This window comes from Pseudophryne corroboree, chromosome 1, assembly GCF_028390025.1.
Source record: "Pseudophryne corroboree isolate aPseCor3 chromosome 1, aPseCor3.hap2, whole genome shotgun sequence".
NCBI classification, from domain to species: domain Eukaryota; kingdom Metazoa; phylum Chordata; class Amphibia; order Anura; family Myobatrachidae; genus Pseudophryne; species Pseudophryne corroboree.
Window position 1 is genome coordinate 1,063,035,252 of NC_086444.1, and position 20,323 is coordinate 1,063,055,574.

At 45.8% G+C, this 20,323-nt stretch overlaps 1 protein-coding gene across 8 annotated transcripts in view; it reads left to right on the top strand.

The window, feature by feature from the left end:
* LNX1 (ligand of numb-protein X 1) overlaps positions 1-20,323 on the top strand; it is a 291,491-nt gene that overhangs the window by 263,873 nt on the left and 7,295 nt on the right. For all 8 annotated transcript variants that reach the window (XM_063920925.1, XM_063920923.1, XM_063920924.1 and 5 more), the window contains one exon: positions 10,636-10,794. In XM_063920925.1, the coding sequence (XP_063776995.1) occupies positions 10,636-10,794 (159 nt within the window). The remainder of the gene's footprint in view (positions 1-10,635; positions 10,795-20,323) is intronic.

A 20,323-nucleotide genomic window follows, 5' to 3' on the forward strand; every position in this document is an offset into this window, starting at 1 on the left:
CAGCCAATGCGTACCCCGACACTCACACTCTGGAGGCAGGTAGCAAACTCATAAAGGTATCTTTACTTTTCCCAGAGTAATAGATGATAATTCAATATGGCGTACCCCAACTCACAGTTTGATGTGTTAAAAGACTCCTATCAAGGTATCTTTGGGCTTCAAGTGGCAAATGCAGCTTGTGTATTTAAATCATGTATTATTCCGTGAACCCCAAAAAAAGAAAAAATAGCAATGCTCATACCAAAGTGAGTAAAAATAGGGGGTTACAGATTTTATTTAACGATACATGAAAATAAAAAGAATGCATGGATGACCACTCCTGTTTGTCGACGCGTTTCAGCCCACATCTGGGCCTTTATCAAGACATGAGTTGGGTACGCCCTAAATCCATCTAAGTTTGTTGGAGATATTGTGTATATCACACTCAGTAGGACCCATTACATATTGGCTGTTTTTATTATCTTTATTCATGACCTACGCCTGGAGACCATACCAGAAATTTTCCAGCTGTGATCCTCATATGAAAATCTAAAGATACCTTGATAGGAGTTACACAGTTCTTCTAATTGTGAGTTGTGGTACGCGATCTTTGGATTGTCCTTTTTCCTTGAAGGAGAGAAAGATAGCTTTACATGTTTGCAACCAGTCTATCGAGTGTGAGTGTTGGGGTACGCATCTCCTGCCTTCTTCAGGATACTATCACAAGTCACTCTTGAGTCTGAGTGTGATCCCATCTCTGGCACACTGGGTGTTATATGAACAAATGAAGGTGACCCCCACAAAGAAACCCTGATGTGCTTTACACTTTCTTTTTCAGTGTGAGTGGGGTACGCTTTGAATCCACTTCAATCATTTAAAGGCACCATATGAACTTTAATAAGTGTTGATATTACTTACTACACATTGGTTTGTCCTTGTTATTTTGTCTTTTTTATGGTATCCATACCTGGGAAGCCTATATTTTATTGACCTGAATTGGAGATACATCTGAGAGGAAAGGATCCGTCGTTCAGCCTAAAAGGGACGTTATGGTGATATCTCAATTTAGCGCTTGTGGTGTATGACAGTGTTTCAAATTGCTGGTTTTTGTTTCTTGATCTAAATGTGGTGACATTTATTCCGAAATCTGTTACATCTGAGCAGCTTAGCGCCAGTTAGGACTACCCTGACACATTTTGTTCCCGGATGGATTTATGCAACCAGTGGGTCATGCCTAATATTATTCTATATTATTTATAACGTGCCACAAACGGTTCGCAGCACCATACATACGGCACACATTAGAACAATAGCATACCTCCCAACATTTGTAAATGGGTCCGCGGGACAACTGCGCTGCGAAAAGGGGGCGTGGATTTGCGGGAGTGCTGCGATGGTTTTTGTCACTGAGAGGGCATGTCCAGCGCGCTGTGAGCTGCTGGCATGCCTTCTCTCCCTCTGTCTCCCATGAATAGACGCACATGCGCACAGTGTCTATACACCCCAGACAGTGACAGGAGCCTCCCAACTTCCCCAACCCCCCCCCCCCCCCTTCCACACACACACACACACACACACACACACACACACACCTCGGGACACTGCGTCCCGCGGGTGGGACAGTCCCAAAACATGGGACTGTCCCCAGAAAATCGGGAGAGTTGGGAGTTATGCATTACAGGATACATAGAACTTGACATTATAGTAACTGAAAAACTAAAACAGAGTGCAGGTAACAATAAGCACCACAATTTCCAGTACACAGCTGGGGCGTAAGGAAGCAAAGTAATAACTGGCATACTACATGGGGCAGGCAGCTGTTGGAAGATAAGAACAGTTATGAGCGAGAGGAGATGCAGGTATAGACGGTCGCTGAGTAGGAGAGAGCTGTAATTGAAGTGTGAGAGAAGAGGGCTGTGAGACCAGGAGGGAAGAGGGCCCCTCTCCAAGGAGCTTACAATCTAGGGGGAGGGCGGAGACAGATAAGTTACATGAGGTGCGAGAAAGCAGAAGGTGGCCTGATGGCAGGAAGTAAGTGAAGCAAGGATGGCCAAAGCATGGGGTTAGGAGAGCAGCCTCGAGACTAGGTTTTTCCGGAAGGGTGCGCTTTGATGAACAGGCCGGTTTTCAGTGCCATTTGAAGCTTTGCAAGGTCGGGGAGAGTGTAATAGAGTGAGGGAGCTCGTTCCAGTGAAGGGGGCAGCATGGGCAAAATCTTGGCTTTGCGCATGGGATGCAGTGATCAGGATAGAGGAGAGGCGAGAGTCAGGGCTACTATCAGAAATTGTGGGACCTGGGACTGACAAAATAGGCAGGGCTACACCCCCCCCTCCCCAAAATAAATAAAATAAATAAATATAAATATATATATATATATATATATATATATAGGAAATGGTGAATGTAAGCGCCCAATAGTGTGAGAATTTAGATGAGCTCTAGTGGATATGACAATGATATAGGCCAAAAACACTTATCTGGTTAAGGGAGCTTCAGTCAGGTGACCATCACCGTTTTGGGCCTATATCATTGTCATATTCACTAGAGCTCATCTAAATTCTCATACTCTTGGGCGCTTATATTCACCATTTCCCGCATCTAACCATATGTGTACACCAAACACAATTTTCAGTTTATGAGCCGCCACTCACACAGCGAATGAGGAGTGTCTAATAGATTTTTAGTTGTAACACTTATCACACTAGGGGGGGTCATTCCGAGTTGTTCGCTCGTTGCCGATTTTTGCAACGGAGTGATTAAGGCGAAAATGCGCATGCGCTAAGTATTTTAGCACAAAACTTAGTAGATTTACTCACGTCCGAACGAAGAATTTTCATAGTTGAAGTGATCGGAGTGTGATTGACAGGAAGTGGGTGTTTCTGGGTGGAAACTGACCGTTTTCTGGGAGTATGCAGAAAAACGCAGGCGTGCCAGGATAAAACGTGGGAATGTCTGGAGAAACGGGGGAGTGGCTGACCGAACGCAGGGCGTGTTTGTGACGTCAAACCAGAAACGAAACGGGCTGAGCTGATCGCAATGTAGGAGTAAGTCTCGAGCTACTCAGAAACTGCTATGAAATTTAAATTCGCAATTCTGCTAATCTTTCGTTCGCAATTCTGCTAAGCTAAGATACACTCCCAGTGGGCGGCGGCCTAGCGTGTGCAATGCTGCTAAAATCTGCTAGCGAGCGAACAACTCGGAATGACCCCCTATATTGCTTTGATTACACGGTTGACCTGAGTGTCTAAGTCTCTGCTACTATATATATATATATATATATATATAAAGTCCCCACAGTAATGCCCCTGACACTATATTATGCCCCCACAGTTATGCTCCTGCTACCATATTATACCCTACACAGTAATGCCCCAGACAACATATTATGCCCCGACATTAATGCCCTTGTCACCAGGGCTGGTGCTAGGGTGTTTGTCGCCCCCCAGCAAACTATAAATTTGCGCCCTCTCATACTTTACAAAGGGACAGTGTGCGCAAAAGGTGTGTGGTCTCACAATGAAGGGATGTGGCCACATAATACCCCCATTTCAAAATACGCCATACAGTAGCACAATCTTATTCACATTATACTGCATGTAGCAACGCCGCTTATACACATAATGCTCCCAGTAACAACACCGCTAATACACATAATAACCCCTGTAGTGGTGCTGCTTATACACATAATGCCTCCCAGTAGTGGTGCCGCTTATACACGTACTGTCCCCAGTAGCGGTGCTGCTTACACACATAATAAACCCTGTAGCGGTGCTGCTTATACACATAATGCCTCCAGTAGTAGCTCCGCTTAAATATTATTTTAAGAGCAGGAAAACTTGGTTTTGTCACCTCAATAGGACATGGTAGAGCAGATTTTTAGTGTTTATTCTAGTGCCGCATCAGTCAGAATCTAGTGATGCATCAGCCAAGGATCTCCTGGAGAAAAGGTTTGTGCCTTCAGTAGGTAACAAGAAACTTCTCATTGTGTTTTAAGTCTATAATCACTGACATCAGGGGGTTATTTAATTTTCATAATTTTTCTATCTTAAAATTCACATAGTGAACAAAAAGCATTTATCATTACCTACTGACATAATGTAGGTAAAAATGTACAGACTAAGGGGGCTATTCAGAGTTGGTTCCAGATTTTGTTGCGAGAACAAAATATGCAACAATATACTCACATGCTGGGAGCCGCCTAGCACAGGGCCAGGCTACCCAGCATGTGTCAATCAAAGCGATCGCATCGAATAGAAGTTGATCCCAGCCAGCGCAGCCTGGCTGCGTAGGCAGGGGCACTGCCGCCATGTTTCCTCATGCAGCCCCTATTTTTATTATTATGTGTAGTTCCCCAGCAGCTGGAGAACCGCAGGTTGAAGACCCATGATGTACAGCAGGCCTGGCCAACCTGTGGCTCTCCAGCTGTTGTAAAACTACAAGGCCCATCATGCCTTGCCACTGTTTTGCTATTAGGGAATGCTAAAACTGTGGCATGGTATGCTGGGATGCGTAGTTTCACAACATCTGGAGAGCTACAGGTTGGCCAGGCCTGATGTACAGTATAATGCTACTGAATGTATGTGGAACCATAGAAAAAAAAGTATGATAATAAAATAATAATTATACTACTTCTATTAGTACTGCTTCCACCACTACTGCTGCTACTACTACTACTACTACTACTACTACTACTACTACTACTACTACAATGAATTCCAAGGATACATTAATTTACTTTTAAAAACAAACACTGTAAATCACATACTTTTATACTGTTAATGCATTAGAAGGGTTAGTGTACTAGTATTCGCCCCTCATTGTCCCATTATAAACATTAGAATTTATGTTTTAAAACAACAAATATCTTCAATATAATACTGTATGGACGTGAAGCAGAATAAAAATGTGTATGAAGGTATTAATAAACATGAATAATACCAATGATATTACAAATGTGTGTGTGTGTATGTATATATATATATATATATATATATATATATATATATATAATATATATATCTCAAAAGATCTGAGTCTATAGAAACCATATAATAGGAAGGTGTAGCCAGGCTGCATAGTGAAAGTTGAAAATGACCAAATGACGGGATGTTGCAACCTATAGTTCTGGTGCCCTTGCAGAGCCTGATTCTGCCTTAGCTGGGAAGCTAAGCAGCAAAACCCCTATCAGTGCTCTGGAAACCAGAAAAACCATGTTGCACTGCAGGTGGGGCAGAATTAAAATGTGTAGAGAGATTTAGATTTGGGTGGGGCACAAAAATTGTTGTGGACAGGCTTGGACTGGCCCACAGGGGAAACCACCGGTGGGCCCTACTGCCCACCTCATGCTCTAAGGATCAGGTTCCAGACTGTGCACTTGAATTATACATTATACATATGTTACCTTATACTGGACTATGGTGTATTTTCTACAGTGCATTGCTGTTATTAATCTTGTACATTATCATGCATGCAGCAGCTAAATTTACTGTATATATTTATGAAGGGGCCCATACATTGCACTCTCTAATTGTTAGTCAAACCAATGAGGTGGCAGGCCACATCCCCTCTGCTGACTGAACTCACCCCTAAAATAGGCCCTTACCACTGCATTCCCCCGGTGGGCCCTACATGCCCCAGTCCGACACTGGTTGTGGTCTTGTATCACTACGTCTTGCTGACGATCACCGTGTCTCACTCAGCGTGATGGTGCTGGCGGTACGTCGTACCAGCCACTAATTTCTTCATAGTACGACATACCAGCCCATATCAACTTATTTGCACCACTCGCTTGAAGCCTTGAACCAGTCTGGCCATTCTCCTCTGACCTCTCTCATTAACAAGGCAATTAGCCCAAAGAACTGCCGGTCACTGGGTGTTTTTTCTTTGTGTACCATTCACTGATAAATCTAGAGACTCTTGTATGTCCAAATCCTGCGAGGTTAGCAGTTTTTGAGATTCTTAAACCTCCCCACCCCAGACAGACACAAGAGCCTCAATGGGGTCAGACACTGATGCCGAGCTGTAAGGCCGGCTCGCAGTTTGTTGTTCCAACTCATCCCAAAGGTGTTCTATAAGGTTGAGGTCAAGACTATGTATGCCAAACTATCCCACACCAAACACGGCAAACCGGATTGTGTATATATTATGTATTTATTAGGATTGAGCTCTCAACCGGTGCCTGGAACTGATCAGAAAAATATGTAAACAAAGTAGCTTAAAACAAATAATTAGTTTCACACATGTGCCATATATACATTTTCTCTTGGTCCTTCCTATCTGTACTGGACACAGTATAGTTGTATTATAGATCATTCCGGGAAGTGCTAGGAATCCGAGGAGGAGCGTGATGTGTGTGTTATTTTAGTAACACTTGCTGATTAAGACCACAGGGGGTAAGAGGCCAGAGGTCAGACTCCTCGTTACGCAGTAAAGTATTAACAGGTTGCATATGTAAAATCCACAGTATGTAGATTGTAAAATGCTTCGATGCCGTTTGAAGCAAACACAGTGCCTGGTAGTCATAAAGATGCAGTAGGACTCCGCTCCAATGCTTCACATATGTTTTACAGTAATAAAAGGGACTGAATGCGTTATAGAAATCTTGCAACGGTGTCACGTTCAAAACAAATGGTTTTAGATTTGCTGGTCCTGATGCAGAACCTTTTATTTGTTCTCACCTGGTGAAGATGATGCTGCTGCGGCAGGCTGGGATGAGCATCCAGTGGATGAATGTTTCCCTACACTCAGCTCACTCAGCCAAATATAGAGTATGCTTGTCTTTCCTGACAACTCAAGTCTGCCACCTAGTAGTATGAGTGCCAGCATGGAGTCCCTGCAGTTACATACAGCAAGCTGTGCTATGTTCTCTGCTCTCTCATGAATGAATAGAAGAATTACTTTTGTTTTCTCTACACTTATATAGGCATAATGTGATGCCATTGTAGCACATAGACCATGTTAAACTTTACAGGAGCTGATGCTGAGTTGAATGTATGCCTATTTGCGAAACGTACCTTGCGTGTCCTAGCTCCGGATCTGTGCACATGCAAGTACAGGAGATGAAACGGCTTATGGGCCCTACACACTGGCAGATAACAGTGACCGATGTGAATGTTCTCGTTCATTAATGAACGAGAACTCGTTCATATGGGTCAGCGTGCAGGCACCAACGATGAACGATGCGCGGCCCGCGCTCGTTCATCGTTTGTGCCCCGTCACTTATGCATGTAGGCCAATATGGACAATCTCATCCATATTAGCATGCACTGCTATGGAGCCGGGTGACGGGGGAGTAAGAAACTTCACTCCCCCGTCACTTCTCCGCCCCCCCGCGCCGCCGCCGGCTCGCCCATAGGCCACCTCGACGTCACATCGCTATCGCCATGTGTATAGGGCCCTTTTTACGCATATTGATCGCATCTCCATCTAGGACTGAACAGACATAACTGGGCTGCAATGGGACGTTCTCACTAGTTTGAGGTCGGGGTGGTCATGTAGAGGGAACTGAGGGCTATACAGAGCTGGAGATATGCGTATATACCCCTGGTTGAAGCGCATCTTCAACGTACAACACAATACAGGAGCACATGTGCTCTATTTCCATCCTATTCTACATCAGGCCCACAGTCCATAATCTTTTAGCAATTCCCATTCCTGCAATCTGGCAAGTAATTTAATGTTTTCAAGATGGATTTTTAGCTAACTGAGCTACAACTACAGAATTACAATATTATTCCAGCAAACAATATAGAATGTATGCAATCTCTGTAAGAGAGGCCTTGGAGTGCAGAGAGGGACCAACTAAGAGCATACCACCCAGCATTGCAGGTCTTTAAATTGGGACAGGGGACATGGCCACATCTCAGTGGGAGTGGCCTAGGACTAGGCTGCTCCATCTCCCCCTCCACTCTCCTCTAACCATTCATTCACCGATACACGTAGTAGTAGATGCCCACAGGACAATGAGCCGTCAAGTTCGGACTATTCTGCTGAAATGGGGACACTTGACATATGTAAGTGAGGCTCTCTGCATTACTGTTATCATATCAAAAGTCCACTCTCCTGCCACTTTCACTGCTTCCATTAAAATAAACTTTTCAGATTTCCTTGTACCATACCATTTGGTTTATCCTCATTATGTCTGTAACACAGTGATTTTCAACCTTTTTCAACTCGCGGCATACCAACAAGACTTTAAAATTGCCAAGGCACACCATCAGTGCCCCACTAAACTAAAACTAACAAAACACACACATTGACCCCACAGTAATTAAATAAACACACTAGCCCCCCACAGCAATGTGTTTGCATTAGACTCCGCGGTAATAAAACAAATGCTTTCACCCCACAGTCATAAAACGATTTATAATAATGCCACACACTGTCCCACCAGTAATTTCACCTCCAACTTAACCTGGTCAGTATTTACTCCTTATATACAATTCCACACACGTGCCCCCCCCCATATTAATTCCACACACCTACGCCCCCATAGTAATTCAGTAATGCCCCTTACACATTATGCCACACTCCGTAATGCCCTTTACACAATATGCCACACACTGTAATGCCCATTACACATTATGTCACTCACTGTAATGCCCATTACACATTATGCCGCTAACACATTTTGCCACACACCGTTATGCCCATTACACTTTATGCCCCACACATTAATGCCTGTTACACATTATGCCACACACCATAATGTCCATTACACTTTATGCCCCACACAGTAATGCCTGTTACACATTATGCCCCACACCATAATGCTCATTACACATTATGCCACACACCGTAACACCCATTACACATTATGCCACACACCATAATGCCTATTACACATTATGCCCCACACCGTAATGCCCATTACACATTATGCTCCACACAGTAATGTCCCCTACAAATTATGCCACACAGTAAGGTTACTGGCCATTTTCAGCATATTCCATGCAGACAGACAGACCTCATGGAATTCTGCTGCCTAGATACTGGGCACAGGTGCCCTGTGTGGTTGCTTGGCTCACCTGGCCATAGAAATGGCCTTGCTCAAGGGCTCCCTCCACTGTATTGGAAATAAGCCTGACCAGGAGAGAACCCTGCAGCGCAGACCAGGGTAAGTATAGCGAGATGCGAGCAGATCTGGGTTCCGACAGGTCAAAAGATATATATCCTTTATTTATATGTCACCACAAGGATTCTTCAGTGACTAACAAAGTACGTAAACAAATTAACAACACAAGAAAAACATGACTAATAGTAGTACAAGACAATGTAGGACAAGTACAAGGTATATAAACATTGCTGCTTCAAGGGACATAAATTGAAACAAGTGTCAGGGTGGCTAAAACTGAGGGCTAAGTTACGTTGTAAGGAGTATGGTGTAGCTAGGAGATAGAAAGAAAGCACATGATGAAAGAAGGCCCTGTTCGTGAGAGCTTACATTCTAAAGTGGGGGGGGGCAAACAGACAAGGGTGACACAGATGGGGTAGATAGTGAACATGGAGGTTGGGTACAGGATGACAGCAGTTAGAATACCGACATTGGCATCCGACTGCCATAATCCCGACAAGGGCTTGTAAGTAAACTAACCCACCCTTCCCACAGCCTAACCCTATAGGAGATAGTTGTGCCATCAATAGATAAGGAAATTAGGTAATGCGGGAGGGTGGGAAGATGTTGGTTCAGTCTCAGACATGTTAAGTTTAAGAAAGCTCTGGGACATTCAAGAAGAGGTAGCAGAGGGACAGTTGGAGTCACGAGTGAGGAGAGGGGAGGAAAGGTACCTTACCTAAAAAGACCAGAACCTTGGGAGGCACCTACTGCTAGTGGAAGTGGGGGGGGAGATGGAGGAGACAGAGAAGGAGTGGTTAGAGAGGTAGGAGGATAGCCACAGTGTCAAAAGCAGCAGAGAGGCCAAGGAGAATAAGCAGAGAGTAGTGGCCCTTGGATTTGGCAGCAAGGTCATTACAGGCTTTTGTGAGGACAGTTTCAGCGGAGTGGAAAGCACGGAAGCCAGATTGAAGAGGCTCAAGGAGTGAGTGGGAGGAAAGAAATGCTGTAAGGCGGTTGTAGACAATACGCTTCAATTTGGAGGCAAAAGGGAGGAGAAAGATGAGTCAATAGTTGGAGAGAGTTTTAGGATCAAGGGTAGGTTTTTTAAGAATTGGGGAGACAACGGCATGCTCAAATGCAAGGGAGACAGTGCCTGATGAGAGGGAGAGATTAAGGAGGTAGGCAAGATGGGAACAAGTAGGAGAGAGGTAGCAGAGAAGGCGGGAGGGGATAGGGTCAAGCGGGGTGGTGGGAGGACCAAATGAGGGCCATGACTTCCAGCAGATATATGTGTGTGTGTGTGTGTGTGTGTGTGTGTGTGTGTGTGTGTGTGTGTGTGTGTGTGTGTGTATGTATGTATGTATGTGACTGTGTGTATATATATATATATATATATATATATATATAAAATTTTATTTACTTTTTAAATAGTAATCGCAAAGAAGGATGTCAAGTTGTTGACACAAATACTTGGTAGATGGATATTTGATATGACAGTGAAATAGTAAGTGTGATATAGGCCAAACAAAACAGTAAAACAATTGAGGAAGGTTTCTGAGTGATTAAGATATGAATAAACACTTCCATGTCTCTGTGTCTAGGTATTTGTACAGCTGCAGAGAGATTGTGCTGAGGAGGAATACAGCGGGGAGTCTGGGTTTCAGCATTGTAGGAGGTTCTGAGGACTGCAACCGGAACAAACCATTCTTTATTAAATCCATACTAGAAGGCACCCCCGCATACAATGATGGAAGAATCAGGTAATTGATTTTACTACCTGTGTGACTGCCGTCGTGTGTGATACATCAGCATAGAACCGTGTCTTACTGTATGTGGCATCCCAAGTGTTTTCAGCAAGCCAGTAGTATACTGTCACTGCCCATTGTATAGTGCATTGTATTCTCAGAACTTTATATTGTTCTTAAAAGCAATCATAAAGCACATACCTAGATAGCCCAGATGTGAAATACAGCCCTGAGTGTCTTTTGCTTTAATATATGGTCCACCATGCATGACATGCTAACATGTGCATTGTCACTATCATTCTCTTGTTACTAATATTTGAGAGGACCACTGACATATACAAAGGCCCTAATTCAAAAGTTGATTGCAAAACAACATATTCCTCTAATGGGTAAAACCATGGTGCACTGCAGGTGGGGCAGATATAACGTGCAGAGAGAGTTAGATTTGGGTAGTTTATATTGTTTCTATCAGGGCCGTAACTAGGTGTGTATGGAGGGGGCACTGCACATAGCGTTGCAAGGTAGGGGGCGCTGTTGGCAGCACTTGTCAATTACCTGTTTTAATTACTTTCACTTGCAGCTTCCCCCCTTTCTGAAACCCAGCATCTCCTGACCATCCTTGTCTCCTACCCCCACCCCTAGTGTCGCTAATAACTATACAGCAGGGGTGTTAAACTTGCGGCCCCTACCGCATCCTTTTGCGGACCCTGGCCAGGGGTCCTTATCTGGTTCATTGGCAGGAAATTGAGCCAGAGCGCTGATAAGGTTAGAGGTGTCCATCTGTCTCCGGCCCCCGATCCGGGATGTAGCCCACCTCATCCGAGCTCCGTAGGATGACCAGGGGCCGGCTCAGCAGCCGCCACCCCCCAGCGGCAGCAGGAACGGGCTCCGGTCATCAGCAGAGAGCGAGAATGGGAGTGGGCTGGAGCAGGGGCAGCGGACTGAGACTCCCGGGACAGGCCAACAACACGGCCCACAGCGCACACAGCACGGCCAGCGAGAGCAGCAAGCAGGGGAGCGACTGCATCACCTCCGGCCTAGCATCTCACCTGCAGCATGATGCTACTTTGCTCACCTTTCCGGCCTCTTAGACGACCGGGACCCGCTCCTGGCAACCCAGTGGCATCCCTGTCACACAGCAGTACACTGTACACACACACAGCAGCACACTTTACACACACTCTCACACACCACACAGATGTAGGAGAAAATACAGTAGTGCTATTACCACAGTAGGGTGCCGGCCTTCTGTTTGAGCAGCTAGTGGGCGGCGGCAGGGTGTCTCTGCACTCTGAGTTCCTCTGACTTGCTGACCCGAGCGTGCTGTCTGCGCTGGCTGGAGCTGGGGGGCAGATAGCGCTGCTGAAAGGACAGAGCCGGAGGACGCTCTCCTCAGATGTAAGTACTCAAGATGCAAGTGCAATGTCCAGGCGGGGGCCGCAGTGCTGTTCGCGCCTGCCTGCTTTCAAACTACTGAAAACGACCCTCCAAAAATGGCCACTGCCTCAAAGTAGACAGTTATGAGGCCTCCTATAGTATCTTTAATAACTGTCTCCTCTGAGGCAGTGGCCATCTTCGGAAGGACATTTTCAAAAGAGCACGGAGGGTGGATGGCGCATGGTAAAGGACAGAGATGGAGTACGGCGGTGGACGGAGGTGGTGGGCAGACAGCGGCATGAGCTGTGCCTCCAGAACCCCCAGATTGCGTGTGAGTGAGGGTGGCAGGGGGAAGGTGACTGGGTGAGGATGGCAGGGGCACTATATATTGGGGGCATTACCTGTATCTGGCATTATTGTGGGGGCAACATTTTTTAAATATTCCGACATATGGAATAATCCATTATCCAAAATGCTTCTAGTCCGAAGCATTTTGGATAAGGGATACTCAACCTGATATATATTGGCCCCATTGGAAATTTGGCCTAGATCCCAATCCTCCTCAGTAGTTTCCTTTTTCTTTTTTATTGAGCAAAATAGAAAAAAGTTAGACCAAGCACACTCAATATCTCTATAAACAGAATATTGTATATGATAATGTAAACAACAAGAGATCGGCGTTAAGGCCTTAAAGACAATGGGGGTAATTCCAAGTTGATCGCAGCAGGAATTTTGTTAGCAGTTGGGCAAAACCATGAGCACTGCAGGGGGGGGCAGATATAACATGTGCAGATAGAGTTAGATTTGGGTGTGGTGTGTTCAATCTGCAATCTAATTTGCAGTGTAAAAATAAAGCAGCCAGTATTTACCCGGCACAGAAACAAAATAACCCACCCAAATCTAACTCTCTCTGCACGTTATATCTGCTTCCCCTGCAGTGCACATGGTTTTGCCCAACTGCTAACAAAATTCCTGCTGCGATCAACTTGGAATTACCCGCAATAATGGAAGTCAGGAAAGGTGTAACATTCCAAAATATTGAAACAGAATGTAACAATTTTTTCTATATGGGGAAGAACTATGAGATTGATAATCAGAAAGGCGCTTAATAAAGAAAGGGAAATTGTGGATGAAACCATTATAATGTACAAGATAGGGAATAGAAGAAAAAATAGAACAAGGGAAGAAGGAAGAAAAGAGGTAGGAAAAGGGAAGCGGGAAGGGGGAAAGAGAAATGGAGGAGTAAAGAAATATAGGAAGAAAGGAAGAGAGGGGTAGAGGAATAGAAGAAAAGAGGAAGAGAGAAGTAGCCAGTCGAAGGGGGTATATTTACTAATATTTGTGTTTGTGCCGATTTTTAGGGAGTTTGATCTCGAATTTTATTGGTCATATTTTACTGCAACTTTTTTAATCCATCTACGGTAATTTACTAAGCTGCCGAGTTTTCTATTTTCGTTTTTTTCCGATGTCGATGTGATTCGTATTGTCGGGTAGTGTTTTACGGGAGTGATTAGTAAAACACTGCCGGACATAACACAATGAAGCCCGGCCGGATCCTTGAGATCCGTGCAGGGCTTCATTGTGTACAGTATGAGTAGTGTGAAAGTGTTAAAAATCAAGAAAAAAATTGCGTGAAGTCCCCCCTCCTAAGCATAACCAGCCTCGGGCTCTGTGAGCATGTCCTGGTTGTAAAAATACAGGGGAAAAAATGACTGGGGTCCCCCCATATTTAAACAACCAGCACCGGGCTCTGCGTCTGGTCCTGGTTAAAAAAATACGGGGGACAAAAGACGTAGGGGTCCCCCGTATTTTTTAAAACCAGCACCGGGCTCCACTAGCCAGAGAGATAATGCCACAGCCGGGGGGACACTTTTATATAGGTCCCTGCGGCTGTGGCATTACCCCCCCAACTAGTCACCCCTGGCCGGGGTACCCTGGAGGAGTGGGGACCCCTTAAATCAAGGGGTCCCCCCTCCAGCCACCCAAGGGCCAGGGGTAAAGCCTGAGGTTGTCCCCCCATCCGTGGCCAGTGGATGGGAGGCTGATAGCCTTTGTGTAAAAAATAGAATATTGTTTTTTGTAGGAGAATTACAAGTCCCAGCAAGCCTCCCCCGCAAGCTGGTACTTGGGGAACCACAAGTACCAGCATGCGGGGAAAGAACGGGCCCGCTGGTACCTGTAGTTCTACTACAAGAAAAAATACCCCCCCCCAAAAAACAGTAGATGCACACCATGAATGTAAAATTTTAATTACACACACTTACACACTCACATAATAACCTACAGCCAACGCTGCGATTCACGTCCACTTGTCCAGTAGAATCCACGGATTACCTGTAAAAATAAAATTATACTTACAAACAATCCGGTGTAGAGCTGTCCTCTTCTTTCTCGACGTAATCCAGGGATTTATTAAAAAAAACAACGAAAAACCCGAGCCACACAACTAAACGGGTTCCATGTTTACACATGGAACCCCTTTTTCCGAATGCCGGGACCCCCCGTGACTTCTGTCAGAGGAGGACCCAGCAGCCAATCAGGGAGCGCCACGTCATGGTGCTCTCCTGCCCTGTCAATCAGGAGCGCACTGGTTAGAATGTAGCTTAGTAACCAATTGTAACCAATTGTAACCAATGATGGGAACTTTGCGGTCTGCGGTAGACCACAAAGTTAATTGGGGTCACTCTTGTGGGAGTACTATTGTGTGGCCATGCTCCTACTTTGTGAGACCACCCCCCTTCTTCACAAAGCTCGTCACTTTACAAAGTATGGGAGGGCTCACCATCACATTAGCACCGCCCATGCCCGTCCCACACCATCTGTATGTTCTATACTGAGGTGCCCCCTTCTGTATGTCTTGTATTGTCCACTCTCCCCCACCATACTGTAGTCTCTGTTTTGTACTGTGCTCTCAATACCCTCCACCACACACACAATTACATAAGTATAATAACTTACCTCCTGCATGTTATACTCCAGTCCTTGCTGCCCCTGCGACCCCTCCCATCATCTTCAACTGACACTGCAGATCTCTTTGCCGGTCACCCGACACTCTGCAAATCTCTTTGCCAGATGATGAAAAAACACAAAAGACAATCCTTAAGCATAGTACTACTTTAAGTACAATAGAAATAGAAGTACAATAAAATGTCCATGAGTCAACCACTTTTCCTTAAACCAAACATACTTTAAAATTTATCAATTTGCCATTTTTTATTTGATTAACTTTTTCATCCCAAAGCAAGATCCTGCCTCATAGAGACTTATCTGCATCCCCTGTATGTGTACATATCCTCCATATTGCCCTCTTTATTTCTGTAACGCTATATTTTTATTCCTATATATGTCAATCCTTCCTGCACTTCTCCTATTTATGTGTCCTTGTACCTATATTCCTGTTCTGTCTATCTTGTCTTGCCTTTCAGCTGTCTATACTGCACTCTGCCTTCCTTACCCCTCTCCATCATACCCTGCTATGTAGGACTCACCTCCTCCTACCTGTCTTCCTGCATGGAAACTGGAAACTTCTGCAGCTGTAGATAGAATGTTACAGGAAGAAGCATTGTGATGTCACAGGCTAGTGATGTCACAAGTTAGGTGTCACAGTAACCAGCAGAAAAGCAAACGAGTTACAGCTTTCTTACATATACATTTTATACATCAATTATAACTGGATTTACATGAATTTCTAGTTTTTAAAAAAATGAGACTAGTGTAGAAAATGAACTATAAGGCAATATTGTACAGAGTGCCTCAATATATAGGTAAAGGGAAAAATAAGAATTTACTTACCGATAATTCTATTTCTAGTAGTCCGTAGTGGATGCTGGGGACTCCGTAAGGACCATGGGGAATAGCGGCTCCGCAGGAGACTGGGCACATCTAAAGAAAGCTTTAGGACTATCTGGTGTGCACTGGCTCCTCCCCCCATGACCCTCCTCCAAGCCTCAGTTAGGATACTGTGCCCGGACGAGCGTACACAATAAGGAAGGATTTTGAATCCCGGGTAAGACTCATACCAGCCACACCAATCACACCGTACAACTTGTGATCTGAACCCAGTTAACAGCATGATAACAGAGGAGCCTCTAGAAAAGATGGCTCACTACAGCAATAACCCGATTTTTTGGTAACAATAACTATGTACCAGTATTGCAGACAATCCGCACTTGGGATGGGCGCCCAGCATCCACTACGGACTACGAGAAATAGAATTATCGGTAAGTAAATTCTTATTTTCTCTAACGTCCTAAGTGGATGCTGGGGACTCCGTAAGGACCATGGGGATTATACCAAAGCCCCCAAACGGGCGGGAGAGTGCGGATGACTCTGCAGCACCAAATGAGAGAACTCCAGGTCCTCCTCAGCCAGGGTATCAATTTTGTAGAATTTTACAAATGTATTTGCTCCTGACCAAGTAGCTGCTCGGCAAAGTTGTAAAGCCGAGACCCCTCGGGCAGCCGCCCAAGATGAGCCCACCTTCCTTGTGGAGTGGGCATTTACAGATTTTTGGCTGTGGCAGGCCTGCCACAGAATGTGCAAGCTGAATTGTACTACAAATCCAACGAGCAATAGTCTGCTTAGAAGCAGGAGCACCCAGCTTGTTGGGTGCATACAGGATAAACAGCAAGTCAGATTTCCTGACTCCAGCCGTCCTGGAAACATATATTTTCAGGGCCCTGACAACGTCTAGCAACTTGGAGTCCTCCAAGTCCCTAGTAGCCGCAGGCACCACAATAGGTTGGTTCAGGTGAAACGCTGAAACCACCTTAGGGAGAAACTGAGGACGAGTCCTCAATTCCGCCCTGTCCGAATGGAAAATCAGATAAGGGCTTTTACAGGATAAAGCCGCCAATTCTGACACGCGCCTGACCCAGGCCAGGGCCAACAGCATGACCACTTTCCATGTGAGATATTTTAACTCCACAGATTTAAGTGGTTCAAACCAATGTGACTTTTGGAACCCAAAAACTACATTGAGATCCCAAAGTGCCACTGGAGGCACAAAAGGAGGCTGTATATGCAGTACCCTTTTTACAAACGTCTGAACTTCAGGGACTGAAGCTAGTTCTTTTTGGAAGAAAATTGACAGGGCCGAAATTTGAACCTTAATGGACCCCAATTTCAGGCCCATAGACACTCCTGTTTGCAGGAAATGTAGGAATCGACCCAGTTGAATTTCCTCCGTCGGGCCTTACTGGCCTCGCACCACGCAACATATTTTCGCCAAATGCGGTGATAATGTTTTGCGGTTACATCCTTCCTGGCTTTGATCAGGATAGGGATGACTTCATCTGGAATGCCTTTTTTTTCTTTCAGGATCCGGCGTTCAACCGCCATGCCGTCAAACGCAGCCGCGGTAAGTCTTGGAACAGACAGGGTCCTTGCTGGAGCAGGTCCCTTCTTAGAGGTAGAGGCCACGGATCCTCCGTGAGCATCTCTTGAAGTTCCGGTTACCAAGTCCTTCTTGGCCAATCCGGAGCCCGAATATAGTGCTTACTCCTCTCCATCTTATCAATCTCAGTACCTTGGGTATGAGAGGCAGAGGAGGGAACACATACACTGACTGGTACACCCACGGTGTTACCAGATCGTCTACAGCTATTGCCTGAGGGTCCCTTGACCTGGCGCAATACCTGTCGAGTTTTTCCCAACGGTTTATAATCATGTGGAAGACTTCTGGGTGAAGTCCCCACTCTCCCGGGTGGAGGTCGTGCTGAGGAAGTCTGCTTCCCAGTTGTCCACTCCCGGAATGAATACTGCTGACAGTGCTATCACATGATTTTCCGCCCAGCGAAGAATCCTTGCAGCTTCTGCCATTGCCCTCCTGCTTCTTGTGCCACCCTGTCTGTTTACGTGGGTGACTGCCGTGAAGTTGTCCGACTGGATCAACACCGGCTGACCTTGAAGCAGAGGTCTTGCTAAGCTTAGAGTATTGTAAATGGCCCTTAGCTTCAGGATATTTGTGTGAAGTGATGTCTCCAGGCTTGACCATAAGCCCTGGATATTCCTTCCCTGTGTGACTGCTCCCCAGCCTCGCAGGCTGGCATCCGTGGTCACCAGGACCCAGTCCTGAATGCCGAATCTGCGGCCCTCTAGAAGATGAGCACTCTGCAACCACCACAGGAGGGACACCCTTGTCCTTGGTGACAGGGTTATCCGCTGATGCATCTGAAGATGCGACCCGGACCATTTGTCCAGCAGGTCCCACTGGAAAGTTCTTGCGTGGAATCTGCCGAATGGGATTGCTTCGTAGGAAGCTACCATTTTACCCAGAACCCTTGTGCATTGATGCACTGAGAATTGGCTCGGTTTTAGGAGGTTCCTGACTAGCTCGGATAACTCCCTGGCTTTCTCCTCCGGGAGAAACACCTTTTTCTGGACTGTGTCCAGGATCATCCCTAGGAACAGAAGACAAGTCGTCGGAACCAGCTGCGATTTTGGAATATTGAGAATCCAATCGTGCTGCCGCAACACTACCTGAGATAGTGCTACACCGACCTCCAACTGTTCCCTGGATCTTACCCTTATCAGGGAATCGTCCAAGTAAGGGATAACTAAAATTCCCTTCCTTCGAAGGAATATCATCATTTCGGCCATTACCTTGGTAAAGACCCGGGGTGCCGTGGACCATCCATACGGCAGCGTCTGAACTGATAGTGACAGTTCTGTACCATAAACCTGAGGTACCCTTGGTGAGAAGGGTAAATTTTGACATGAAGGTAAGCATCCTTGATGTCCCGAGACATCATGTAGTCCCCTTCTTCCAGGTTCGCAATCACTGCTCTGAGTGACTCAATCTTGAATTTGAACCTCTGTATGTAAGTGTTCAAAGATTTTAGATTTAGAATCGGTCTCACCGAGCCGTCCGGCTTCGGTACCACAACAGTGTGGAATAATACCCCGTTCCCTGTTGCAGGAGGGGTACCTTGATTATCACCTGCTGGGAATACAGCTTGTGAAGGGCTTCCAAAACTGTCTCCCTGTCAGAAGGAGACATCGGTAAAGCCGACTTTAGGAAACGGCGAGGGGGAGACGTCTCGAATTCTAATTTGTACCCCTGAGATATCACCTGAAGGATCCAGGGGTCTACTTGCGAGTGAGCCCACTGCGCGCTGAAATTCATTGAGACGGGCCCCCACCGTGCCTGATTCTGCTTGTAAAGCCCCAGCGTCATACTGAGGGCTTGGCAGAGGCGGGAGAGGGTTTCTGTTCCTGGGAACTGGCTGATTTCTGCAGCCTTTTTCCTCTCCCTCTGTCACGGGGCAGAAATGAGGAACCTTTTGCCCGCTTGTCCACGAAAAGACTGCGCCTGATAATACGGCGTCTTCTCATGTTGAGAGGCGACCTGGGGTACAAACGTGGATTTCCCAGCTGTTGCCGTGGCCACCAGGTCTGAAAGACCGACCCCAAATAACTCCTCCCCTTACTAAGGCAATACTTCCAAATGCCGTTTGGAATACGCATCACCTGACCACTGACGTGTCCATAACCCTCTACTGGTAGAAATGGACAACGCACTTAGACTTGATGCCAGTCGGCAAATATTCCGCTGTGCATCACGCATATATAGAAATGCATCTTTTAAATGCTCTATAGGCAAAAATATACTGTCCCTATCTAGGGTATCAATATTTTCAGTCAGGGAATCCGACCACACCAACCCAGCACTGCACATCCAGGCTGAGGCGATTGCTGGTCGCAGTATAACACCAGTATGTGTGTAAATACATTTTAGGATACCCTCCTGCTTTCTATCAGCAGGATCCTTAAGGGCGGCCATCTCAGGAGAGGGTAGAGCCCTTACAAGCGTGTGAGCGCTTTATCCACCCTAGGGGGTGTTTCCCAACGCACCCTAACCTCTGGCGGGAAAGGATATAATGCCAATAACATTTTAGAAATTATCAGTTGTTATCGGGGGAAAACCACGCATCATCACACACCTCATTTAATTTCTCAGATTCAGGAAAACTACAGGTAGTTTTTCCTCACCGAACATAATACCCCTTTTTGGTGGTACTCGTATTATCAGAAATGTGTAAAACATTTTTCATTGCCTCAATCATGTAACGAGTGGCCCTACTGGAAGTCACATTTGTCTCTTCACCGTCGACACTGGAGTCAGTATCCGTGTCGGCGTCTATATCTGCCATCTGAGGTAACGGGC